Source organism: Pleurodeles waltl, chromosome 2_2, assembly GCF_031143425.1.
Source record: "Pleurodeles waltl isolate 20211129_DDA chromosome 2_2, aPleWal1.hap1.20221129, whole genome shotgun sequence".
NCBI lineage: Eukaryota > Metazoa > Chordata > Amphibia > Caudata > Salamandridae > Pleurodeles > Pleurodeles waltl.
Window position 1 is genome coordinate 945,003,103 of NC_090439.1, and position 26,345 is coordinate 945,029,447.

The 26,345-nt window shown below is 43.0% G+C and overlaps 1 protein-coding gene across 1 annotated transcript in view; it reads right to left on the reverse strand.

The window, feature by feature from the left end:
* Positions 1-26,345, reverse strand: part of CSMD3 (CUB and Sushi multiple domains 3) — a 2,682,374-nt gene that overhangs the window by 1,782,970 nt on the left and 873,059 nt on the right. The window contains exon 6 of the mRNA XM_069220640.1: positions 24,543-24,655. Coding sequence (XP_069076741.1) covers positions 24,543-24,655 — 113 coding nt within the window. The remainder of the gene's footprint in view (positions 1-24,542; positions 24,656-26,345) is intronic.

The window sequence follows — 26,345 nt, forward strand, 5'->3', positions numbered from 1 at the left end:
CCTGTGGTCCATCATCAAATGTGAGATTTACAAGGAGGGAAAACAGTACACCTCTCTGAACAGTGTCTGGGAGGCTGTGGTTGCTGCTGCACGCAATGTTGATGGTGAACAGATCAAAACACTGACAGAATCCATGGACGGCAGGCTTTTGAGTGTCCTTGCAAAGAAAGGTGTCTATATTGGTCACTGATTTGTTTTTGTTTTGTTTTTGAATGTCAGAAATGTATATTTGTGAATGTTGAGATGTTATATTGGTTTCACTGGTAATAATAAATAATTGAAATGGGTATATATTTGTTTTTTGTTAAGTTGCCTGTTAGAAATGGGGTTTCTGGTTGGCTAGGGTATGCACCTCAGCCAGGCAGAACTTACCCACTCTAGTCAGGGCAAGGGAGTTACACGTCCAAGATAACCCCTGCTCACCCCCTTGGTAGCTTGGCACGAGCAGTCAGGCTTAACCCGGAGGCAATGCGTAAAGCGTTTGCACAACACACACATACATGTGACGCAATATCCCCACCACAAAGGAAACACAACACCAGATTATATGAAAATACACTGTATTGTACACAACATAATTATTAGACCAACATCACATAACAGTACTATCCTGCTACCTTAGCAGTTGTCAGAACGTTACACATTAGTTACTCTGCAAACTAGCAGTAGTCACACATAACACACAGGTTACTCAGTATTCTGCAACATAAGCAGTAGTCAGGAAACACGTTATCACATTAGAACACTTGTCATAAGCATATCATAAAACGCCCATAGTAGGAACATTAGAAAACCTATGGCAAGTTAAGCAAACATATTAGCAAGTCATGCCCATAAAAGGAACATGTGCACACATATGTCAACACATCAAAGAACAGGTAGGCAATATAACAGAATGAATAAAGTCTGTAGAAAGAACTTTAAATTATCAGCATATTGGTCCATGTTTAGACAGTACCTGTTCTGATGAAGCAGGCACCCTCCGTTCCTGAAGAAAAAGAAGAAAGGGGGCCCCAGCGCTCCTCTGCGCAAAATGGGGGCCCCTGACAATGTGGGGAGCGAGGAGGGTAACACACACCTCCCCTTAACGAAAAACGGGCCCCTCGGGGGACCGTAAATGCTGGGGGCCCCCCCAGGCCTCCACCGGCCCTCTCGAGGGGGGCCAAGGTCACCCAAGGCTTAAAGGGGGAGGGGGGGCGCCTCGCACCCCCTCCTAATTTCCACACGGGCCCCTCCGGGGGTCCCGTTAATCTCTGGGGTCTCCCTGGGCCTCCGGGGCCCTTCCTCAAAGGGAGACCCCGAATAAAAATGCTTCCGGGCCCGCGAGGGGGCCAACCCGTGAACCGGGGGCCAGGGCGAGCCTCCGGCGAGGCTGCCGCCCGGCCCGACCCAACAGGGGAGTCCTCCGGGACTCCTCCACGTGAGGGAGAGGCGTCCTCCTCTCCCTCGCCGTCCCTCTGACGTCGCGGCCCAAGGTGGGGCCTGCTGGTGCCCCGGGGGCGCTCCTCGGAGCGATCCCTACCCCGGGGGCACCGCGAGGAGCGCGCTGGCTCCTAAAAACACACAGAAGGTTGTCTTCGTGCCCTGGGGGCACTGGTAAACGCGCAATGCTCGCGTTATACCAATTTAACTTCTCCGGGCTGCGGCGGTGATTTTTCATCAACGAAGAAGCGCTTCACAAAGCGCTAGGGCACAGTTCAAAGCCCGGGCTGCGGCGGTGATTTCTCTGGGCATAAGAAAGGCGCTTTCAAAGCGCTACGACACCTCAACAGCCCCGGTTGCGGCGGTGATCCTCTGCAGCAGCTATAAGGAAGAGCGCTTTCCCTAAGCGCTAAAGCAACGCTGTAGGAGATCGGTGCAGGGGTCAGGGGCCACAGCACCCTGCCCCTGGGAACAACTTAAACAAAAAGGAGCACAGGGCTGGTGGGCTCAGCTACAGGCCAGCACAAAGGGTGCAGATGGTGGCAGTTCCTCCTAGTGACCAGGCAGGTCACAGGTCAGCACAGCAGCAGCAGTCCATGGCGGTTTCCTGGTGAGTCCATTCATCAGCGTTCTGTGTCCAGTTCCAAGTTCCAAGAATGTTCAAATTGTGGGGAAAATTCCCCTGTACTTATAGTCCTTTTTTTACAGTGTTTTACAATGACAGGGAGAGGAGGTTCCAGCCAGTTACAACTGGTTCTGGGAGTGCCCCCTCTCTCCTTTCAGCACAGGCTCCAAACATCAGTGGGGGGTTAACGACCCTATTGTGTGAGGCCAGGGCACAGCCTTTACAAATGTAGGTGTGCCCCGCCTCTCCCTTCTCTCAGCCCAGGGAGACTATTCAGTATGTAGATGCACCTCAGTGACACCTCCACCCTCCCTGTGTACAGGCTGTCTGAAAAGTATGCACAAAGCCCCAACTGTCACTCTGCCCAGACGTGGATTGGAGTCAAGCTGCAAAACACCAGAATCATAAGCACAGATAAATGCGCACTTTCTAGAAGTGGCATTTCTGTGATAGTAATAAAAAATACACCCACACCAGTAAGCAGTATTTATTATCACCATCACAACCATACCAAACACGCCTACGCTAGCCCTCATAAATCAGACAATACCCCTACACATAAGGCAGGGCATTTCTAATGCAATCCTATGAGAAGGCAGCACTCACAGCAGTGAGACACCAAGTTAGGCTGTTTGTCACTACCAGGACAGGCCATGCAATATGGCACATGTCCTGCCTTTCTACATACATGGCACCCTGTCCACAGGGCGTACTTTAGGGGTGACTTACATGTAGTAAAAGGGGAGTCCTGGGCCTGGCAAGTAAATTTAGATGCCAGGTCCCCGTGGCAGAAAACTGCGCACACAGGCCCTGCGCTAGCAGGCCTGAGACAGGTTTGAAAGTCTACTTCAGTGGGTGGCGCAAGCAGCACTGCAGGCCCACTAGTAGTATTTAATTTACAGGCCCTGGGTATAGAGATACCACTGTACAAGGGACTTATAGGTAAATTAAATATGCCAATCAGGTATAAGCCAATCATACCAACTTTAGATGGGAGAGCACCTGCACTTTAACACTGGTCAGCAGTGATAAAGTGCTCAGAGTCCTAGAGCCAACAGCGAAAGGTCAGAAAAACCAGGAGGAAGGAGGCAAAAAGACTAGGGATGACCATGCGTATGGCCAAAAGTCCAACACAACCCCCTACCAGCCAAAATCCAGGGGAGAACAATCAATACCTTGATGTACTTTCCTGATTGGGGCGATAGAACAAGGACCCAGGCCCACAACAGCAGGGGCATGTTCCAGTTCTACGCCTTCCTGACTCCACTGGGATCTCTCTGTCAATGCGTCCCAGGCAGCCTAGACCAACCCACGGGGATTCTCTAGCTGCCAATGGCCAGAACCAGGCCCCAGGCCATCTAGGAGCCTCTGGTCTCTGAAACCATAATGAGTGGGGGGCGGTAGCCCCAGGTGCAAAGCAACCTGTCTCCACTCCATTTCTGATCAGTTCAGGGGCTCTACCCTGCCACTGATCCACCAACCTAGGGTCCGCACCCATAGGTTCTACAGGGGCTAGAGGCGAGGCTCTCCTCCCTCCTCCCTCCTTCTAGGATTCCGCCCTCCTCTCCTAGGAGGGGTATCACCAGAATCCACACTTGCCAGGGTGCTGGGTACAGCAGCCCTGCACAACTTTCTCGCCAGCCCAGGATCACTACCTGGCGACTGACCACCCAACCCAGGGACGACACCCTTGGGTTGCACCGGGGTCCGGGGCGGGCTTCCCCCTCCCTGAACCCCACTTCCAGAGTCCTGCGTCTCCCCACCTCGGGCGAAGCCACCAGAAGTTTCACACGGGGAGGTGAGCGCACTAACCGCCCCCCCAACCAGGTCAGAGTTTACCCCCTGAACCTGTCTATCTAGTCCAGGGACGACACCCTTAGACTGGACCATTGCCCAGCGAACCAGGACTTCCTTGGGAGCACACCTACCCCCTACCAGATCAGAGCTTACCCCCTGAATCTGGCAATCCAACCCAGAGTCACTACCCTGCGGTTGAACCACTGCCTGGCGCACCAGGACTTCCTTGGGAGCACACGTACTCCCCATCAGGTCAGAGTTTACCCCCTGAACCTGATCATCCAACCCAGAGTCACCACCCTGCGGTTGAATCCTTGCCTGGCGCACCAGGACTTCCTGGGGGGCACACCTACCCCCCACAAGGGAAACACTTTCCCCAAGGGCCATACAAGAGTCTGGCTGGCGCAGGTCTCCTGACCTCTGCCCATCTGACAGAGTCTGGATTCCCCCCAGCCCAGAAATGGTCTCACCAAGGTCATTCCTGGGGGGCTCTGCTCTCAGAGCTGACCCCTGACCCTCCAGGTTCTCCACTGGGGCCCGCAGCCCCCTCTCAACCCTATGCCTGGATTTCCGCCTCCTCCGCTGTAGAGCGAGACTACCAGACACCAGGACCGGCGGAACGCTATCACCAGCCACCCGCCTAAGTCCTAATGACAAAATGGGATCCTTCTGAACAGCTGGCCCTACGGCACAGGCTAGGCTCACCTCCTGGCGTTCACTCATGGAACCCCCCAGGACCTGGGACTGGAGCTCGGGTACCCTGGGCCTCAGCCCAACCCCATTCCCTCTCCTCTGAGACTGGACATGGGGTGCCTTACCCGCCCCAATACACTGGGACCTACCTGGGACACAAGCCTTTCCCACCACACCTGGTTGGGAAACACCTAGACCACTCTCATTAGGAACGCCCCCTAATGTCACACCAGACCCTCTGGTACGCAACCAGAAGTCTGCCTCCTTTGCAAGCTCCCTGGGGTCAGAGAGCTCACACACTGACAAGTGTTGGCGTAACTCTGAAAAACAACAACGAAACAGGTGCTCTCTGAGAATCAGATTAAACAGCCCTTCAAAATTGTTTACTGTGCTACCCTTCACCCATCCATCTAATGCAATGCAGCAAGCCTCCACAAACTCCTCCCAAGACTGGTGGGACAGTTTCTTACCACCCCTAAACCTTTTTCTGTATTCCTCAGGGGAGAAACCATACTTCACAATCAGTGCGTTCTTCACAGCGGAGTACCCCTCCCTGTCACTCTCTTCTAGAGTCAGTAGGGCATCCCTCCCCTCCTCAGGAAAAAAACTCCCTAGGCCAGTTCCCCAATCCTTCTCAGGGATCCTGCGCTCTACCAGAGCCTTCTCATATTCCTTTAACCACTGACGTATGTCACCCCCCTCTTGGAACCTAGGTACCAGATCTATGGGTATGTGAGGAACCTCTTTGCTACAGCACTGTACATTGCTGCCACCACTGGACTCCACCTGCAACGCTGGTGAGTCCAGAACCTTCAGACTGCGCTCTAGAGCGAGTCTTTCTCTGGCAAAGGCCCTCTCTGCCTCTGCCATTCTCTCCTGTACTAAGGCCTTCTCTACCTCAGCCCTTCTCTCCTCAACAGCTAGGCGCGCTAACTGCAACTTCAGGTCCCTCTCTTCCCGCCTATCTCTTAGCTCATCAGGCGTCAAGGAATGAGAGGTAGCCCTGCTTCTTACACTGGACCCAGCAAGGGACTCCCTATCACTGGGGCCTTCCCTGTCAACTGGCGTCCCCAACCGGTCATTCTCACCCTCCTGATCAGTCTCTCTACCACTCTCTAGGGATGAGGTCTGGGAGCCCTCCCATTGGGAACCCTCGCTACACTCAGGATCCTCTGGGTACCCCCTAAGCACACTCCCTCCCTGGGTAAATGTCACAAACCTTTCAAAGAAATTCAGAGATCTCCTGAGGTCCCCTTCTACAGGCAGCCCTCTCTCTCTACAGAACCCCTCTAATTCCCCCTGCGTGTAAAACGGCAGGTCTTCTAAATCAAAGGTAAGCCCCATCTTGAAAAGGTACAAATAACTCAACTGTGACAACCACAATACCCAAGCGTGAGAACTGAAAACAGGAAAAATGACCAAAGAGAGAAAGTTAAGAGAAGCCAAACATGTGATGGTCTAAACGCAATCCTTGTAATGAAATAATGAGTCACAATGGTATTGTGCAAGCGCAAGTCCTATCCTCACCGCTGACTTCCAATGTTAGAAATGGGGTTTCTGGTTGGCTAGGGTATGCACCTCAGCCAGGCAGAACTTACCCACTCTAGTCAGGGCAAGGGAGTTACACGTCCAAGATAACCCCTGCTCACCCCCTTGGTAGCTTGGCACGAGCAGTCAGGCTTAACCCGGAGGCAATGCGTAAAGCGTTTGCACAACACACACATACATGTGACGCAATATCCCCACCACAAAGGAAACACAACACCAGATTATATGAAAATACACTGTATTGTACACAACATAATTATTAGACCAACATCACATAACAGTACTATCCTGCTACCTTAGCAGTTGTCAGAACGTTACACATTAGTTACTCTGCAAACTAGCAGTAGTCACACATAACACACAGGTTACTCAGTATTCTGCAACATAAGCAGTAGTCAGGAAACACGTTATCACATTAGAACACTTGTCATAAGCATATCATAAAACGCCCATAGTAGGAACATTAGAAAACCTATGGCAAGTTAAGCAAACATATTAGCAAGTCATGCCCATAAAAGGAACATGTGCACACATATGTCAACACATCAAAGAACAGGTAGGCAATATAACAGAATGAATAAAGTCTGTAGAAAGAACTTTAAATTATCAGCATATTGGTCCATGTTTAGACAGTACCTGTTCTGATGAAGCAGGCACCCTCCGTTCCTGAAGAAAAAGAAGAAAGGGGGCCCCAGCGCTCCTCTGCGCAAAATGGGGGCCCCTGACAATGTGGGGAGCGAGGAGGGTAACACACACCTCCCCTTAACGAAAAACGGGCCCCTCGGGGGACCGTAAATGCTGGGGGCCCCCCCAGGCCTCCACCGGCCCTCTCGAGGGGGGCCAAGGTCACCCAAGGCTTAAAGGGGGAGGGGGGGCGCCTCGCACCCCCTCCTAATTTCCACACGGGCCCCTCCGGGGGTCCCGTTAATCTCTGGGGTCTCCCTGGGCCTCCGGGGCCCTTCCTCAAAGGGAGACCCCGAATAAAAATGCTTCCGGGCCCGCGAGGGGGCCAACCCGTGAACCGGGGGCCAGGGCGAGCCTCCGGCGAGGCTGCCGCCCGGCCCGACCCAACAGGGGAGTCCTCCGGGACTCCTCCACGTGAGGGAGAGGCGTCCTCCTCTCCCTCGCCGTCCCTCTGACGTCGCGGCCCAAGGTGGGGCCTGCTGGTGCCCCGGGGGCGCTCCTCGGAGCGATCCCTACCCCGGGGGCACCGCGAGGAGCGCGCTGGCTCCTAAAAACACACAGAAGGTTGTCTTCGTGCCCTGGGGGCACTGGTAAACGCGCAATGCTCGCGTTATACCAATTTAACTTCTCCGGGCTGCGGCGGTGATTTTTCATCAACGAAGAAGCGCTTCACAAAGCGCTAGGGCACAGTTCAAAGCCCGGGCTGCGGCGGTGATTTCTCTGGGCATAAGAAAGGCGCTTTCAAAGCGCTACGACACCTCAACAGCCCCGGTTGCGGCGGTGATCCTCTGCAGCAGCTATAAGGAAGAGCGCTTTCCCTAAGCGCTAAAGCAACGCTGTAGGAGATCGGTGCAGGGGTCAGGGGCCACAGCACCCTGCCCCTGGGAACAACTTAAACAAAAAGGAGCACAGGGCTGGTGGGCTCAGCTACAGGCCAGCACAAAGGGTGCAGATGGTGGCAGTTCCTCCTAGTGACCAGGCAGGTCACAGGTCAGCACAGCAGCAGCAGTCCATGGCGGTTTCCTGGTGAGTCCATTCATCAGCGTTCTGTGTCCAGTTCCAAGTTCCAAGAATGTTCAAATTGTGGGGAAAATTCCCCTGTACTTATAGTCCTTTTTTTACAGTGTTTTACAATGACAGGGAGAGGAGGTTCCAGCCAGTTACAACTGGTTCTGGGAGTGCCCCCTCTCTCCTTTCAGCACAGGCTCCAAACATCAGTGGGGGGTTAACGACCCTATTGTGTGAGGCCAGGGCACAGCCTTTACAAATGTAGGTGTGCCCCGCCTCTCCCTTCTCTCAGCCCAGGGAGACTATTCAGTATGTAGATGCACCTCAGTGACACCTCCACCCTCCCTGTGTACAGGCTGTCTGAAAAGTATGCACAAAGCCCCAACTGTCACTCTGCCCAGACGTGGATTGGAGTCAAGCTGCAAAACACCAGAATCATAAGCACAGATAAATGCGCACTTTCTAGAAGTGGCATTTCTGTGATAGTAATAAAAAATACACCCACACCAGTAAGCAGTATTTATTATCACCATCACAACCATACCAAACACGCCTACGCTAGCCCTCATAAATCAGACAATACCCCTACACATAAGGCAGGGCATTTCTAATGCAATCCTATGAGAAGGCAGCACTCACAGCAGTGAGACACCAAGTTAGGCTGTTTGTCACTACCAGGACAGGCCATGCAATATGGCACATGTCCTGCCTTTCTACATACATGGCACCCTGTCCACAGGGCGTACTTTAGGGGTGACTTACATGTAGTAAAAGGGGAGTCCTGGGCCTGGCAAGTAAATTTAGATGCCAGGTCCCCGTGGCAGAAAACTGCGCACACAGGCCCTGCGCTAGCAGGCCTGAGACAGGTTTGAAAGTCTACTTCAGTGGGTGGCGCAAGCAGCACTGCAGGCCCACTAGTAGTATTTAATTTACAGGCCCTGGGTATAGAGATACCACTGTACAAGGGACTTATAGGTAAATTAAATATGCCAATCAGGTATAAGCCAATCATACCAACTTTAGATGGGAGAGCACCTGCACTTTAACACTGGTCAGCAGTGATAAAGTGCTCAGAGTCCTAGAGCCAACAGCGAAAGGTCAGAAAAACCAGGAGGAAGGAGGCAAAAAGACTAGGGATGACCATGCGTATGGCCAAAAGTCCAACATTGCCTAATAATTATGCACAGTAATAGTCACCTGCACACACAGATATCCCCCTAACATAGCTAAAACTAAAAACAAACTAAAAACTACTTCCAAAAATATTCAGCTTTGATATTAATGAGTTTTTTGGGTTCATTGAGAACATGGTTGTTGTTCAATAATAAAATTAATCCTCAAAAATACAACTTGCCTAATAATTCTGCACTCCCTGTATTTCTAGCCTGTACTAATTTACACTCATGTTCCCTTGTAAACAGGTTGTATACACACACAGCTAGACTTTTTATGAAAATCACTAATCATGTGTGTTACCAATCAATTTTTCAGATTGTCAAATTATAGGCTGATCCACCCCAGTTATTAAAAATCATGGAAAACAGAGAGGGGATCACCCTTATGAAACAGGGAATATACCAGAGCATTTGCTTCCTCAATAAAAAAAAAAAACCTTTGCTGCCCGGTGGAGAATAAACCATGGAAAATATATTCATCTTTTTTTTTTAATTTTGCAGTTTTATATAGCGCAAACTCGACCCAAAGACATTAGAGGTCCTTACATGGGCCCCAGTTACATTACACATTTTTTTGTTTGTTTTAGGCACTGGGAGATAAAGTGAATTGCCCAGAATCACGGGACTTGAACCTGATTCCCCAGTTCGAAAAGTCAGGCAGATCTGGCCGTTCCCCCACATTCTCTCCCGGAGAAAGCACAATAAATCAATGCCATGTCAACCTCAGCCAGTATAAGCGTCCGGAACTACTCTAATTGTGAAAACTATGAAGCCCCTCTTGTTAACCTTCTACCTCTCACTACTCGATTTTCAGTTGGCAGATATATGGTGTAACTATCAAATCCCTTGTCAGGAATGCAACATAGCTTTAAATCAGTAGGATTTAGAAGATACACTCACATCTCTTCAATTCTGCTCACTCTTGCTTGGCTTCCATTTAAGGCTAGCGTTATTTTGGAAGTAAACTGCACTAATTACAAAATGGCTGACCCTAGAAAAGCAACCTGACACACTCAAGATCACCTTCGGTGCTCTGGCACCTTAATGACATTCTACCTTTTTTGGAAGACACCATGGACGTCAATTCACCAAAATGCCAGGGGAAGCGGAAGTGACATCACGCGCCATTTCATCTTTACTTTCACTCACACACACATGCTTACAGAAACACACATTCACTCATACATACTCTTTGTTTACATAAGCACACACTCACCTGCAAGCATGCGCACAACATACATTTAAAAGTGTTTCTACTTATATCAGCTACCAAGGAGGGTCATATTACAGCCATCTGAATTCCATTTTGTATCACACTAATAGTGAATAATATATTATTCATTATTAGTGCAATTAAAAAAAAAGATTGAAAACAAGGAAGTGGAGCCCCAAGTAAGACCCATCAAGATGTGATGTCCATGTGTCCCTTGCACTGATTTTGCCACCTCTGAGGTCAGGGGTCGCAGAGGCAGTGTCAGGGGTCGCAAGTAATTAAAAGCTTCTAAGAAGTCTAATATGACTCCAAAATCCTAAAATGGTTTTGAGCTTCTCCATGAATTGGAATTTCGAGTCTAGCTCGATGAAATAATTTCAATCTGCTACTGCACACTATTCAGCAGTTTGAAGCACTGCAGTGTTCAGTCCTACACACAGATGGGCACAGCACCAAAATAAAGAGATTAAAGTGTTACTCCAACTATCTTCGCCTTACTGCATTTCGTAAAGTACGCGTGCCAGGGATTACTAATATGGAAACATTTAAAAATCTAATATTTCTTTGGTAATGTTTAGCGTGCAGCAATTGCCTTTGAAGTATGGTCGAATTAAAAACATTTAAACGCTAAAAACGTCTAATCTTTCTCCCAGTAAACTGCTCACACTGTGAGTAATTGCAAAGCGCTCACATTTGCAGAGTACTGTACCTTTACAGCACTTCAGCAATGGGAGAGCAACATAATCGGAGGCGCAACTCTAAAATATTTTCCCATGGTGCTTCTTACCTAGAGATAATCAGATCTCCCATTAGGAGACAAAGCGCAGTTCTATTGCAACAGAGGATTAAGGTAATGCCTCACAGCAAACGCATAGCTCATCACTCTCATAACAACTGACTGTGACACTAGTCAGAGATAACCTAATGCTATTTATTTGCATGTTAAATCGCAGTACCCCACAGATGCACAGCCACTAATTATTTATCAAAAGGAAATGCTCTGTAATAAGAAAATTAGATCAAGACATTATTCCCATCAGCCTGCATGAGACCGCAGACCATATTATGAGGAAGTAGATTGGCATTTAGTAGGTGAAAGTGCGCGAGTCAGCACGCCTCACCGATGTATTGAAAAGGCCATGCAATTGAAAACTTCTGCAATGAGCCTGTTAAATCGTGCAGTGGAGCTTTATTTGTTTACAATGTCTGCAACAAGTCATACTTGCCAGCTGTTTGTGGTGAAAAACAAAAAAACAATCATATGATAAACACTCTTAGATTCAACTGTGTCAGAGCTTTACCTGGCGCACACACACAGAAGCTTGTATGCAAATTTGTAACATACAGATTAAGGGTATTATTATTATTATTTTAATACGATTAATGTGGTTATTAATAACAGTTGTTATTTAGCGGCTTAGAAACAACAAAAATTCAACACAAAGTGATATATAATTAAACACTTTACTATAAGTAAAATTGACCTGTCAAATTTAAAATGGTAGCAAAATAACAAAATATGTTATTTTTTTAAACAGTAATTCAAATACATAACATACACTTCACTGAAGATAGCAATAGCTACATTTGGAATTAAAAAAATAATCAAATCCCTGGTGCAGAAGGCTTCCTTCTCTGTTTAGATTTTTACATTTGTAAGGATTGAGAAAAAAGGGAGTCACAGGGTAACGAAGAGTCAGGGTGGCCACAAAACTGAACTTTTCGTTACCTTCTCGTACAACTTCCTTGTCCAGTCCTTGCTGCGTGATCAGTCCTCCCTCCCACATCAATTGATTACCTTAACCAGCCAGAAAATACCCCCCAATACGGCCATCCCTACCCCATACTGTCATATAACAAGAATCCTTACCTAACCATATCTTGTTTTGCTTTTTGTGTGCACATAATTGATGCCTGACACCAGCTAGCCGAGAAGAGAATATTCTGTCCTTTAGTTGATTTCTTTTTTTAGGTTCTTTTGTTTTTTTTCTTTTTTCTTTAGGGAAACCTGCTTAAGCGGTTTTGTTTATTGCCGGTGTCTTCCCGACATGCCTGGCGTTCGGGACTCACATGTGGCGTGTTGGACATGCTGGGTGGTCCATTTTTTAAGGTGATTTGTAGGCAGCGAGCCGTGCACTCAGCTTGACGTTGTCTGAGTGTGGCACACCGCATGCTCATTTTTTAAAAATCCCCTGTTATGTTTGGGTATTGCTCCATGTGCTTTCAGGCGCTTGTTGTCCATAATAGTGATGGCCTCCTCGTATCTTCTCATGAGGAGAGACAAACAAATGCTGGGCAACAAAGCCAGTTGCTGGTAGTCTGCAGTACCTGCATTATGGATCGAGAGGGCGTTCATGCTGCATGTGTGAGGAGCAAGCTGGGACGTCCTTGGCCCTGCCATCTATGGATTTGCTACAGTCCATGAATTCTGCTGCTGTGGAAGATGCTATGAGGGCCAGAAAGGCTGATGCTGTGCCCTGTAAGGTGCCTTGCATGGACCCCGACCTCTTGCCAGATACTGAAGATTAGAATGTCAAAAGACATTTTGTATAGGCACTGACTAGGTGGAGGTACTAGCTCACATTAAGGGATTATTTAGGGTTTCTGGCTTCAGTGGTGGTGCCTTCTGTAACTTTCTGTAACATTTCAAACACGCTGAGCAGGAATTCCATTCTTTGCACAGTTCACTTAGGCGAGTGTTGACCAATGAGTTGAGGAATTTGGAACGTCAATATGTCCCGCTTTCTGCCGAAGTGGTACCCTCTGGAGGGTTTTTCAGAGCAACATTATGGCAGGTCTTTCTCCTGTGGGGTCGGTTATTTCAGAGGATGCACTTCCCTCTGACTCTGTTGACAAGAATATTGAGTAAGGAGCTCTTATTCTGTTTCTAACTTTTCAGTCAGGTTTCTGCTGACTCAAGTTCCTCTATGCCAAGATTCAAGCAGTGTGGGCTGCCATTTGTCCTCCTCATTCAGCTCAGATGGAATGGATGACAAGTCAGACCTCTTGGACATCCAATTGGAGGGAACTGGCAGCTGTGTGGAGGGCCATTCTCCATTTTGCCCAGGTGGTAAGGTCGCGGGCAGTTTGTGTCCAAATCAACAACCAGGTTGTCTGGGTGCACATCAAAAGACAAAGGATTTGCTGTTGGGCAGAGCAGAATCTGCTTGCTCTGTCAGCAGTGTATCTTCCAGGTAAGCAGCGTGGGCCTGCAGATTATTTAGCTGTCATTTTTCATCATCGGTTTCCTCTGTCTGTGCCCTCTCCTGTTTCCTCAGATCATAGTGAGATTTGATGTCCCATGGCTGGATCTCTTTGCAGCAGAGTCCAACTTTCTCTTTCTTCTCCTCATTCTTTTCCTTGGTTCCTTCTCAATAGGCATGGCCGATGGATGCTCTGTCAGTGCAGTGGCCAGACGGTATCCTGTTTTGTTTTCCTCCCTTCCAGCTGATCTTCAGGGTAGTGAGGAAAATTCAGTCAGACCATGTAGAGGTTCTTCTTTGGGCTCCAGGGTGGAGCAGGAGGTCTTTGTTTCCCCTGCTAGTTCAGTTGTCCGTCTCTCCCCAGTGGCAGTTCCCCTTCTTTCAGTCCCCACTCAGGTCCCCCTGCCTGTCGCTGGAGTCATTGAAGGGTCTAAGGATGGGGGTTTGGCATTAGAAAGGATGGGACTGATCTTGCAGGGTTGTTCAGCTGTGGTGTCTGAATCGATTTAGTAATCTAGGTATCCTTAAACACTGGAGAAGTATGGGCATTACTGGAGGAATTTCGAAAAATGGTGTGGAGTTAAAGTGCTGTCTCTCATGTGTGTGACCCCAGTTTGGTTTTGGAGTTTATGAGAGATGGGTTTTGGTTGGGTCTGGTGGTTTCCACAATTCGCAGCCAGTTGGCTGCAATACAGGCTATCAGGGTTCCTGACATTTTGGCCTCCCATCTGTTGAGGACTTTTTGTCTTAGACAGCCCATATTACATTTTCTAGTTCCTTTTTGGGATCTTTCCCTGGTGTTGCATAGCCTTCAGGGTCCTCCTTTTGAGCCTCTTGAGTCTTCAGAGTTGAAGATTTTGTTGGCCAAGGAGGCATTTTTGGTGCTGATCTTCTCCAGTAGGCGGATCAAGGTATCTGGTGCTTTGTTGCCTTCTCCACCTTTTTTGAGGTTCTTTTCTGATCAGGTGATTTTGAAACTCAGTCCTTCTTTTCTCTCTAAGTTACCTACTCTTTTTCATTGCTCAGAGGATATAGTTTTGTGTTTTTTCTGAAGCCTTCCTCTGAGGAGCAGGTCCTGTTGCATACGCCAAATGTTCATAAGGCATCATCCATTTTTTTGACTCGTTCTGAGTCATTCTGTAAGGTGGATTCTTTGTTCATTACTTTTGGCCTTTTTACTAAGACCTTCGTCACTCTCCGGCTATCTTGTCCTGGTGGGTCAAGCTGGCAGACACTGGGGTTTATGATTCTGTGGCTCGACAGCTGTCGTCTTCTGTTTAGGGCAGATGGACCAGAGGAATGTCAGCTTCCTGGGCAGCGTCTAAGGCAACTTTGCACTGCTACTTGGGTGTCCCCACATACCTTCATGTCGCAGTGTATGTTGCAAGTGCTTTTGCAGATCATGTGTCTGTAGTACATGATTTAATTTGTGTGTGCTGTATCGATTAACCACTTGGTGTTGCACTTTAGGTTTGGTGTGCTGGGCGAGGAAGACGTAAGAGGAGGTAATGCCCAGTTACTTACCGGTAAACTTCATTACTCTGAGTATAGGTCTTCCTTCCTCAGTCCTGAATTCTCTCCCCTAGGGTCTCATCCTGCAGTTTGGTTCTTTTAGGCTTGGGTTTGGTAGGATGTGGTTAGATGGGACTGTTGTGGTGGTTAGTTAGTGCTGTTATATGGCATGCTGGGATAGGGGTGGTCATATTGGGGGTATTTTCTGCCTGGTTAAGGTAATCAATTTCTGTGGAAGCAGAGTACTGCTCATGCAGTAAGGACTGAGAGGAGAAAGACCTGTACTCAGAGTAAGGAAGTTTATCAGTATGCAACCGAGCAAGTATTCATATCAGAAGCACTCACACAAAAGGCAGCGTGTGCTTCTGGTGTGTTAACAGAAGGGCTTATTTATTAAGGGAGTGCGAGAGGAATGGATTTCTCCACAGGGAAAATAGGTTAGAAATAATGTGAAGAAAAACACACTTTACATAAAAGAGCAAAGTACATTGTATTCCTATTCTTTGAAGCAGGGGAGGTTAATGGGGGTAGGGTCAGTGTGGGGTGTATATATAAATTACAGCTTTCCAAGAATAGTTATTTTCAGTCAATTTAAAATCAAAGTTCCAAATCAAGTGTAAATGCAGACTTTGGTCTCAACAGCAAAGCTATTTTATTCAAGCAGTGAATAGGTCAAAACCACAGATTCCGATCGTGTGATCTAGCCACAATTTTCTTAATTAATTTCACTGGTGGATCTATGTTCAGGGGTAACATTTTGTTAATGTTCCACTCACAAATGTAGCCTAGATAGTAGGAATGTGCTTATGTGGCATCATACTTATCAAAGAGAAGGTTGTTCTTAAAGCCTATAAGGCAATACATGTTGAAATATACCAATTAATCATACAAACAGCACTGGCACTGAAATTAAGATACAGTATGGTAAATAGCTGTGCAGGATGTCTCAGAAATGAGAATTAGCAATATCATTTCAACAGTGAATATGGGTAATATATTCACTTCCAAAAGAGGAAGCAGAGAGCAGACATCCCCACCTTCCTCATCATTCTAACCTAAAACATCTGATACAACACCTTAGCTACCACTCTGGCATATTAACATGCAGTAATCATGACACTGAATACATCAGTCATCAAAATTCTCTATTTTCAATAGGCTGAACAAATGCTGTGAGTTTATATTATCAATGTCCTTCCTAGCATGCACACTGAGGAAGTTTCTTTATCGCCAGCAATTTAAACACCTCTTCCACTAACAAAGCCTTCCTGCTCCCTTTGAGCCTGTTTTTATATTTCTTCTATTCTTGCTGCCAAAATCTATGTTAACAAATTAATTTGATTCTACATTAATGGTATAATGTAATAGTTTGTACAACACTCGGAATCTCAGTTGTTTTAACAGTTTTATAACATATACAATTTGTAAGGCACTGTGACAATGTCTACACTGTATACTTTGTTTGAATGTTATTAATTATACCCATTCTTAATTTTACATTTAGTGAAGCATCTGGTACCAGTGATTTGACTTTTTGCATTGAGATCATAAAAGTTCTATTTCTTTCTTAGGAATGTATTTATCTATTTGTACCAAACTAGATCAGGCAACTTTGTGTTTTCTACAAATTCAGCTTTTGCTCATCGATTCCCTTCTCTTAATATTAACCTTTGCACTATTTCCTAAATTCTTTGGCAATGTCAGTATTGTCCATCACTGAGTTGACAGCATTATTCCTAAAAACAATATTTGGTTGCAGCTTGCAATCAATCCCCACTTTTTTTCAGCTACAATAATGTATGTTCTGCTCCCTCTTATTAATACTGGTTTATATTCTGACTATTACTTTTTGGTCTGTGTTCAGTGTTTAACCTTTTGCTTCCACATTCTCTCTCCACTTGCTTAAGTTCAGTTTCTTTTATCACAAGTACCTACATTTGCAGTTTTCACACACTCAAAGAATAAATAATCAACTCACCTCTACGATAGTGCATTAGTGACTGCTACAATACATTCTCATCATTCCCTGATGCCAAAGTACTTTTGCGTTTTGTTTTCACTTATGTCACTTAAATCTTTATTTTTCATAGCTGGATATTCAGTTCCCAACTGAATCATCTCTTCGTTGTATTACTGAATAGGATTGTTACCTCACATTAAATGTGGTCAGATGGAGGATGATTATGGCTGGATTTTTAATTCTATTCTTCATAAGGGTTTTTTTAAATAAAGTGTAATCAATTCTTGAATAACTGTTAGTTTAGAAATAGAACACATAATATGTCACATAAGGTCAAGCCATCTGGCAAATATTTCACAAGTGTCATCCTGATACCAATGTTAGTGCTGTTATGCTCATTGTGGCACTAGTTCAGATTGTTATATAATTTGTTACATTTCTATAATATGCCTGTACCCAAATTGAAGTCCCCTCCAATGAGGCCAGTTTAGCTTTACTATGTCTCAACTTTGTTTAGTGTGTAATTTATCACTTATGCTTACATTAATATATAAACCTCTATAATAACCATCTCCATATTTTAGCAATAAATCTGTCCTCATAACAGCAGGGATGTAGAATGTTTAAAAATATTCTGTTGTCCCTTTTGTGCTATGTAGTATTGAGACAAATTATGGCAGTAAACTCCTTATATAATAGCTCTAATAATAGACTCTATGATCATGCCAGGGCTTATACTATAGTAGAGCTTGAATACTAGCAATTTCCTTATGTTGACACCTTTCGGACGATCTACATCCTGAGGCTGGAGATAGGGGTAAGCACTAGTTCTAGGGCTGGAATGCCCTTTTGAGTTTGTGCAAACCTACTTACTTGCATGTTTTGGGGGTTTTCACCAGCTCTTCTCTAATCGTTTCCCATACAGAGAAAGGTTAGAAATTTACTCCTGACAAGGGCAGAAGTAAAACTTCCTCCAGGGTTGGGGAAAAAGAGGTTGGGGGTAAGTGAACTTGTAAACGCTCAAAAGATTTTTGCATGAGCATATCTACACATGCATATTTGCTTACGCTAAAATATGGTTCATAAATATTTTCTAGGAGTACTATTTCCTGACCTACTCCCATCAATTATTGTGAATTCACAAAAGCTGTAAATCTGCACTAATGCAAAGACATATTATGTGTGCATTTATGGGATTTTCTTTAAGAATTGAGCCCCTAATCATTTATCAAAGACCTTTTGTATGTATTAAAATTCTATCTCCCTCTATCTGTTTATCAAATGGCTTTACTGTGACAGCATTCTACTGTTTCACAAGGAGCATACTGGCACATAAAGTAGTTTTTCTCAGTGGCCTGAGCTACAGTGGCAAGGTGTGCTTTTTGAGACAATTTCTTTTTTGTTTTTTGCCAATGTTTGTTATGATGGTGAGGGTCCAGCAGCTCCCACAACAGTAACGTTTTATTAAAAAACAAGTCAAAACAAGACACGCATTGACAAAACCAAACCGCTGATATCAATGTCAGACTTACTAGCTTTTCAAATGCTTGTTTATCTTCATGATTCCCATACTCTTGTTGGAACTGCTTACATTGATTTTTCCTTTATGTTTTTTAAATGCTAGCATTTAAAGAAATGGTACCTAAATTTCACAGTAACTTAGCAGAACTTTTTTTCCCTACTTTCATTTTTTGGTGAACATTTTATTCTGAAAGGAAAGAATCACCAATCTTTCTTTCAAGCTTCTGCAAATTTTTGCATGAAACCAGAGAGCACACTTGGAGTATTATATGTAGCCTCATATTTTTTAAGTTAGCAAATGTGTATACCCATTTTTATACTGGAACCACTGTCAGCAGTACAGTCTGAGATTACAACATTTCTTTAGAGTGCTCACCCTAATAACTAAAGGCTTTGCATTAACGAACTATAAATACAAGTTCAAACAGCATTAACATATGGACACAAATGTTACCTTAACTGCAGACAATGTCCTTCCCTGATCCATAATATGGTACTGTAAACCCAGCCTACTTGCCCCAGGGACGCAAATATACATGAAAACGTGTTACCATGGACCTCAAACAATATGTCCTGAGTGTTGTTCAGTACTAATTCCACACCCCTGCACATTTCTCAGGTTTTAATGTTTTGCTTCAGCACCGAATGGATACCGATATTCAATCCTCTGAATGTCACTCAATATTAATTTGAAAGACAATGCCCCTTTTTGCACTGTCACTCCATTTTTTCACAGAATTTTATTTATGACTGTTAAACAGCACCCGTGGGCACAACACTGCTGTCTAATACCCAGTGCATGTGGTCTGGCTCTTAAAACATGTCTGGCATACACCTAACTGGCATATTTAACTTTCCTATAAGGCCCTAGAATAAGGTGTCTTAAAACACACCCATGGCATGGAAAGTTACCTATCTCCTATGGACTACAGCGCTACTAAGCCATCCACTACTGTGACAAGATAAATATGACTCTAGGTCTACCAATGCAGCCGGACTGCTGCAGATTTAAAACCGCAGCCCCACCTAAAAATAATTACCATTTTTGACAGAAGAAATCCCCCCTTTTAGGTATTAATCTGTCTCCCCTATATACACTCTGTAGCCAAGAAGGAAGGGCGCATGGTGTTTAAATGTAGGATGTAGGACATGAGGAAATTTAAAGTTAACATGTCTCTACAGTGACTAACACTCAAAAGTTATTTTCACTATAAGAAAGCTGACTGGGCCATAGGTAAAGACTGGCGATCAATGTTAAATAATGATTCTATCTCAGGGTTGGGACCAGCATTAAAAATTAGTAAACAGCTATTTTTATTATTTATTAAAATCCCAACTTAATGGTGACAGAGGCTTTTTGAAAACTATCAAGTAAAAGGGACTTTAGAAAGTTACTGTTTCCCTGCCTGAAGCAGACGTCAGACAACAACTGAATAGTCACCTTCCTCTGTGTTCTCAGTCAGATAAGCACCAAACCTAGTGGGGGAGCTGGGCTGTCCCCACAACTGGTTTGGAGTGACCACAGAGGAGGAACGGTTTGTTAGTCAGTCCACACCTATTGGTAGGCACACAGGTTCTGCACAAGGGGGAGGGATTCTCTCCCTTGGATTTAGTGAGGAGCACTGTGGGATTGTTTGCAGTAGGACACAACTGAACTGCAACAAAAGTGTTATGCTATGTTGTGTTATGTTATATATTATATTGATTTATAAGGTGCACTAACCCCCTAAAAAGGGTATCCAAGCAGTTGGGCGGGTGTGTAGGTATGAGGTGCTTATACAAAGAGCGCGGTCTTCAGCTTCTTATGGAATTCAGTGAGAGAGGAGAAGGCTCTGTCTAAACCACTTTCTAAAGGAATGGTAAGATTCTGTTCCTACCTATCATTTTGATTCACTGTCTAGTCGGAGAAATAGGCTCCTTTAGATCTACAATCTGTGATATTTGTCTTTAAGTACATATGTGCATTTCATCTCTTTACTGGATTTTAAGGCTGTAACAATTTCTATCACTTTATTTTAATATTACTTGTACCCATTCCTTAAGAATCTTACTCTAGAATCTCAAATTATCTATATTAGCACTCTACTACCTTGAGTAGCAAATATTACCTTCTGTGGACCAGTACATAATCTTTAGGCAAGCTCAGCATTTTCACAGAGACCCTCTGCGGTGTGAGTGTGACTATATTGGAAATTGTGACAATGAAATGATTACCATAAACTGGGGATACTTAGCCTTGAAATCCACTATAAAAGTCATCTTTAATATTTACTTTTCATAAATCTAGTATTCCCTTATTTAATCAATTTAGGCCCTGAGTTTAATGTTCCAATTGTAATGTATTTTAATGGCATATGAATCATATATTCATGAATATATTTGAATACATGTGTTTTTTAACATTGTATATCATTACTGATCTACTGTAGGCCTACTTGTGAAATTGTTCCTTAAGATAACCTAGCAAGCTATAATGTGGTTACATTTAAGCCCCTAGAACAATTATGGCTAGTTTAGTTTAAGAAATATTCTATTCATTGACTTTTGCTTTCATCATTTAGCATAAGCTAACTCAAGAAGGGCCTTAGTTTCATGGCTCTCAACCTTTTACTGAAAGATTTGGAAAGTGTTGCTTCTGTATAATATATAACATATACCTACACTCTGCCATTTAGGTATATTATCAACTGCTTCAAAGCCCTGTTTAAGACAGTGGTTAATTACTGGCACGCCATTCTGGTTTAATTTTTTAATATAAGTATGTTTCAACTGTGGGTGCTTAGTGCATTTGCAGAACGCAGATCATTTGGGCTCTCTACATAGAATAAATGAAATAACCAAATCAACATGAGGCAGAAATGCAACTTTTGTAGCACACATTTTCTTAACCAAATTGTATGACACATCATATTTCTTCAAATACTACACTATCGTTAATATTGTCTATAGATTTACAAGTTAGCTAGATTGCTTTAAATATAAATAACAGTAACTTTCTTTTTCTTTTTGTAAAAGCATGATGGGCACCTAGGCTGGGCACAAATGTCCAAGGGGTGATACGTTAGATAACCCTACAAAAATCCAGCACAGACTGGATTGCATCAGCTTTGGGACATAGTTAGGAACAGAGTCCCGCTCTCCCATTCGCCTCATCATTTGTTCCTATGTCTGAAGTGGAGTAGTAGGCAAAATTGATTCCATGGCATAGGCGGCTGAGTAATTTCCTTAGTAAGGGGACATTCATGCCCACTTATTTTGGCAGTGGGGAGGCATGGAACTCAGGGGAGACTCACTGATTCTACTAACAAATCTATCTAGTATTAGACCACCATCTCAATGCTTGTGTAATTCAGTCTGGGGTTTGTCATGTGACCACTGGGTTTGTCATGACAATCTGAGGCTAGCTGACTAAGGAGACAGGAATTCATGAAAATAGAACACATCACTATGCAAATTTAGCTCACGTTTAACAGTAATGCTGGAAGACTGTTCATAGTAGCTGATTCCTTCCAGCATGAGGCACAACTATCACAACTGGTATTTACTCAAGGGGCATTTTTAGCTACCTAGTGATTGACACGTGGTTATAGTGGATATCACAAAGCAACCATTTACATTATATAGACTAATGTCTTTGTTGAATGTTAGATTTTTTGTTTTATTTATTGGAATGAATATTTCACAATGGTTTATATTCCAATAACTAAACCACAGTTCTTTCCAATGTTTCTACCAAACTCCTTTGCTTCTAGAAACCATTATCTGTTTGTTCCTTTGATTGTCAAGATCTCAGTAGAAAAAAACAGGAATGCCCTCCCTGTTTTCTTCCCATGTGCACATACATTAGTATTGTACATATTTAACTGTACAGGTTGGAATACATATGAATTCCTGGTGGTGTAAATTGCTACATTCACTATGGATAATACAGCCAGGAACAGTGATTGTATTATCTATAGTGAATGTAGCAATTTTCACCACCAGGAATTCATATGTATTCCAAACAACACAGTTAAATATGGTTAGCATGAAAACAACCTTGGACAAAATACTGCATAGTAATGTATGTGCACATGGGAAGAAAACAAGGAGGGCAGGCCTGTTTTTTCTACTGAGATCTTGACAATCAAAGGAACAAACAGATCATACAAAGTTGACTATGGATAGTGTCCAAGGTGGTTCCGGGTTGACAGAACAAAATTAAAGAATATTAAAACCTATAACACTTAGTAGTCTGCATGCAACCTTACACTTATACAGTTAATGAAGCAACATTATAGATTCTTTACACTCATCTCCAAGCACTTATGCAGGAATTATCACTAAAATGTATACATTACCTAAACAAGGTTCCGGCTGATGCCTTGTATTAAAGAACCTGCAACCACCTTACATGGAGTTTGATTTATTAGGTAACTTCCAAAAAGATGTGTTTGGTGTTATAACTGAATTAAAGAATAACCTCTGACATTGATTTAATTGTACCAATTTTTGTGAACTAAGTCCTCTTCTGAGACTTGGATACAATGGAGTCATTTGTGTTAGTAAATGATTTTATTACAGCATTTCCTAATATAGAAAATTTTACAACTGTCCAACTAATTGTAACACTAACACTATTGTGCAAAATCAACTTTTTGTTAATGTATTTCTTACATTTCCAGGGGTGTTGTGTATATTTGAGCTTCCCATTGTGCTACATGGTCATTGTAGCACATTGCGCACAATCTTTAAAATTCTTCTTTCAGAAATCATGAGATAGCTTGCTTTTCTTTTTTACTATTGACAACAGTAGCATTTACTTTGTAGTCTATTCTTGTATCTCTATCATCCCAACTTTCTCTGAAAATCAAATACCATTCTTAATAATTATTTGTACTTAGCCTTTTGTATTTGTTTTTACAAAATCTACAGAATCATCACTTATATGGTTAATTTATTGTTGATTTAAAGTACTTCTGCTGTTTCCCTCTGACATGCCTCTAGTTACATTAGCCTTTTAATTTAGTTAACTTATATCTATTTTGTTTAAATAGAGATGCAGAAAACAATACTTTCAGAACACTGATTTTGAACCAGTCATCTGAAGTCCTTTTCCCCATGGTCGTCTTCTTTATTGCTTCCATTGCCTGTCCCTAAATATAATTGCTATTGCTTCACTTTACTTTAAAGGTAAACTTACTCAGTATTGATCTCTTACTTCTAGAGTTTAACAGTTACTCAAAATTGGATCCACATTTGTCTTTTATTTTCATTATGCCCATTGACATTTAAAGAAATTGATTTTAATAGGCATCTAGCTGTCATGTGCTTGCAATTCATCACCCATATATGATCAGTTATGCACTGAATAGGTAAATGTGCTGTATCATGCAATGTTTGAAATGATGCTTTGTTATGAATATTACCTTTACCTATATGAAACAGATAGAGAACAAAATGTTTATTGATACCAAAATGGTCTGCTATCACAATGAGATGAAAAACTGAAGACAAGACACTCTTTCATATTACATTATTATCAAATGAAAATGACCAGCTTTAAACACACTGCTTTGCTTTGAAATATTTGGCTACTAAGTAGTTTGAATCCATGATTTAGATGGGAAAACAATGAAATCTAATCTGTGTGATGATTTACAATTCTACATATAATGACTAAAAAAAGACAGACATGTGTTTCAATAGTGGCTGATGACATGCATATCAAAGTATTTTCTGCTGAAACTGGATTTCTTGCATTTTTCTATTTCATTTCAAACAACAATTTTGAATATGAATACAATGTATAACGAAGCAAAATCAAATATGATTATGACAACAGATAATTCAACTACATACCTTTTCTAAAGTCAGTAACAATCATGTGAACTAAATTGTGGATTGATAATAATTGAAAAAGCATGCATAATTTTAAAGAAACACACTATAACAATTTTGAAAAAAAAGTTTGCGTTTCTCAGATAATCTTTCAATAGCTGCTCCTTTCAGTCTTGAGCAAATAGGCAAAGCAGCACAGTCTAGCATAAGAGTGACTTTTCGACACTTGCTTGTTATCATGTTGCACCAATGTGAAAATTAAGACTTAATTTGTAAATACCATACTAAATCTATGCATAAATGTAGACAGCATGAACTATTGAGTAAAATAAAGTGTCTTAATATTCTGAATGCATTGTACCTTGATATTGGGCACTGAATCCACGGTATCTATGATTGCTGTCTGTCACAAAATGAAGTCGGAGCCAATTTTTGTTACTAATAACTGGAGGAGGCACATTCATTCCAGATAGCCTGCATGGGGAATGAAATAGAAAGCAGTTATTCTTTAAATCATAATGTAATTCTAGTTAAATCTCAGGTACAGACTGGTAATCAAATATATATTTATAACTATTCATTCAATAACCATAGATTTAATACAAATGTTTATCATCATGTCGTTCATGATGAAGTTGTAATATATAACTAACATATGAATATATACATGGCAATTTCAAATATGTTGGTTAGTTCTGAGTTTCAATTTACAAACAAAATGATTTTGCATTGTTCATAACTTTAGCACCATATGACACACCTGCAAAACATGTTCAAGTTAAATAGCAGAGCTGACAGAAATTCAGCATTTCATGTTATATACAGATCAATTTTGAGGGGTGTAGATAAAGTAGGGAGGATCAAAAAACTTGTTTCTTATTTTATCTCCTGTACGAAACATTGCTACTTAGTACAGCAAAACAGCTGAAAGGAATTGCAACAAAGTTGCTATGAAACTAGAACTCGTCAGAGGAATGCCTGTGCTTGGTTTGATATAAATCCATTCTGCAGTTTGTAGGAAGTTGTTTTACAAAAAGGTGTCAGGTGATCTTCAAACAGTTACAATTGGAGAAATGCTGACAGTTGCAAAGATGTGTTTCAATGTGCTTCAACCTAAGACATTTTAACGAATTTACACATCATCTGGCAGATATGTACCAGGTTTAGCTTACTGCTGGCATGTGTGAAGGTGTTCAGATCCATCAAAGGGTTAAAACTGAAAGGAATGTGGTCAAAATGTGTTGATTTAATAATAATGGGGACATGTTTGATAAATCACCATAACATTTAAAAACATTAGCAACTGTTATGTTTTCTGTTGGTATGTCAAGTTTCCTACAAATCCATCATAGAGGGGCAAAGTTAAAGTCAAAATGTATTCATTTGCTAATAACTATGATGCAGTTTATGAAACATATCAGATGGTATGTTAAGCAGAGTTTGAGCCCAAATGCAGATCTCACATGAGGAGGAAAACTGAAATGAATGTGAAACATATAATTGCTCTTCTAAAAACCCTTATACAGTATCTGGATCTGCATGACCTTTGGCAGGTACGTAGCAATCTCTAATGATAAACTGAGTTTCATACAAACCCATCAGTGAGGCTACGGAAAAGGACTTCTAATAACTATGTTAGCATATAGAAGATTTGCATGAATTTGAGCTGATTATTCCCCTATTTAGCTTACTGATGATATGTGGAGGGTCATGAGGAACCATTTGGAGAGCCACACAGTAAAGAGGGGGCAAAAGGGTGTTCTTTCACTGATTTGTAATGAAAAGTCCATACAAACATCCGGCTGACATATACTGGTTTTGTTTTCTAAACGTTCTCTGTGTATGGTTCCCACATTTCATTCAAACCTAGGAAAGAGGTTAAAATATTTAAAGGGGCAAGAGTGCTCATTTTTAATAATTGTAGTTCCCCTTGACAAATCTGCATGAAATTGACAGACATGTACATATTTAGTTTTCTGTTGGTAGTTCAAGTCTTGTGCTGAATGGTTGGAGGTGGCAAAGTTAAAGGAGGGCAAAAATATTCATTATTCGCTAATAACTTTACTACTGTTTGATGGATCAGCAGGAAAACTGTTCGAGAGTTGGGAATGTATTCCTCCAAACCCTCCAACATCTGCAGGCTTGTACCAGAGGCTGAGTACTT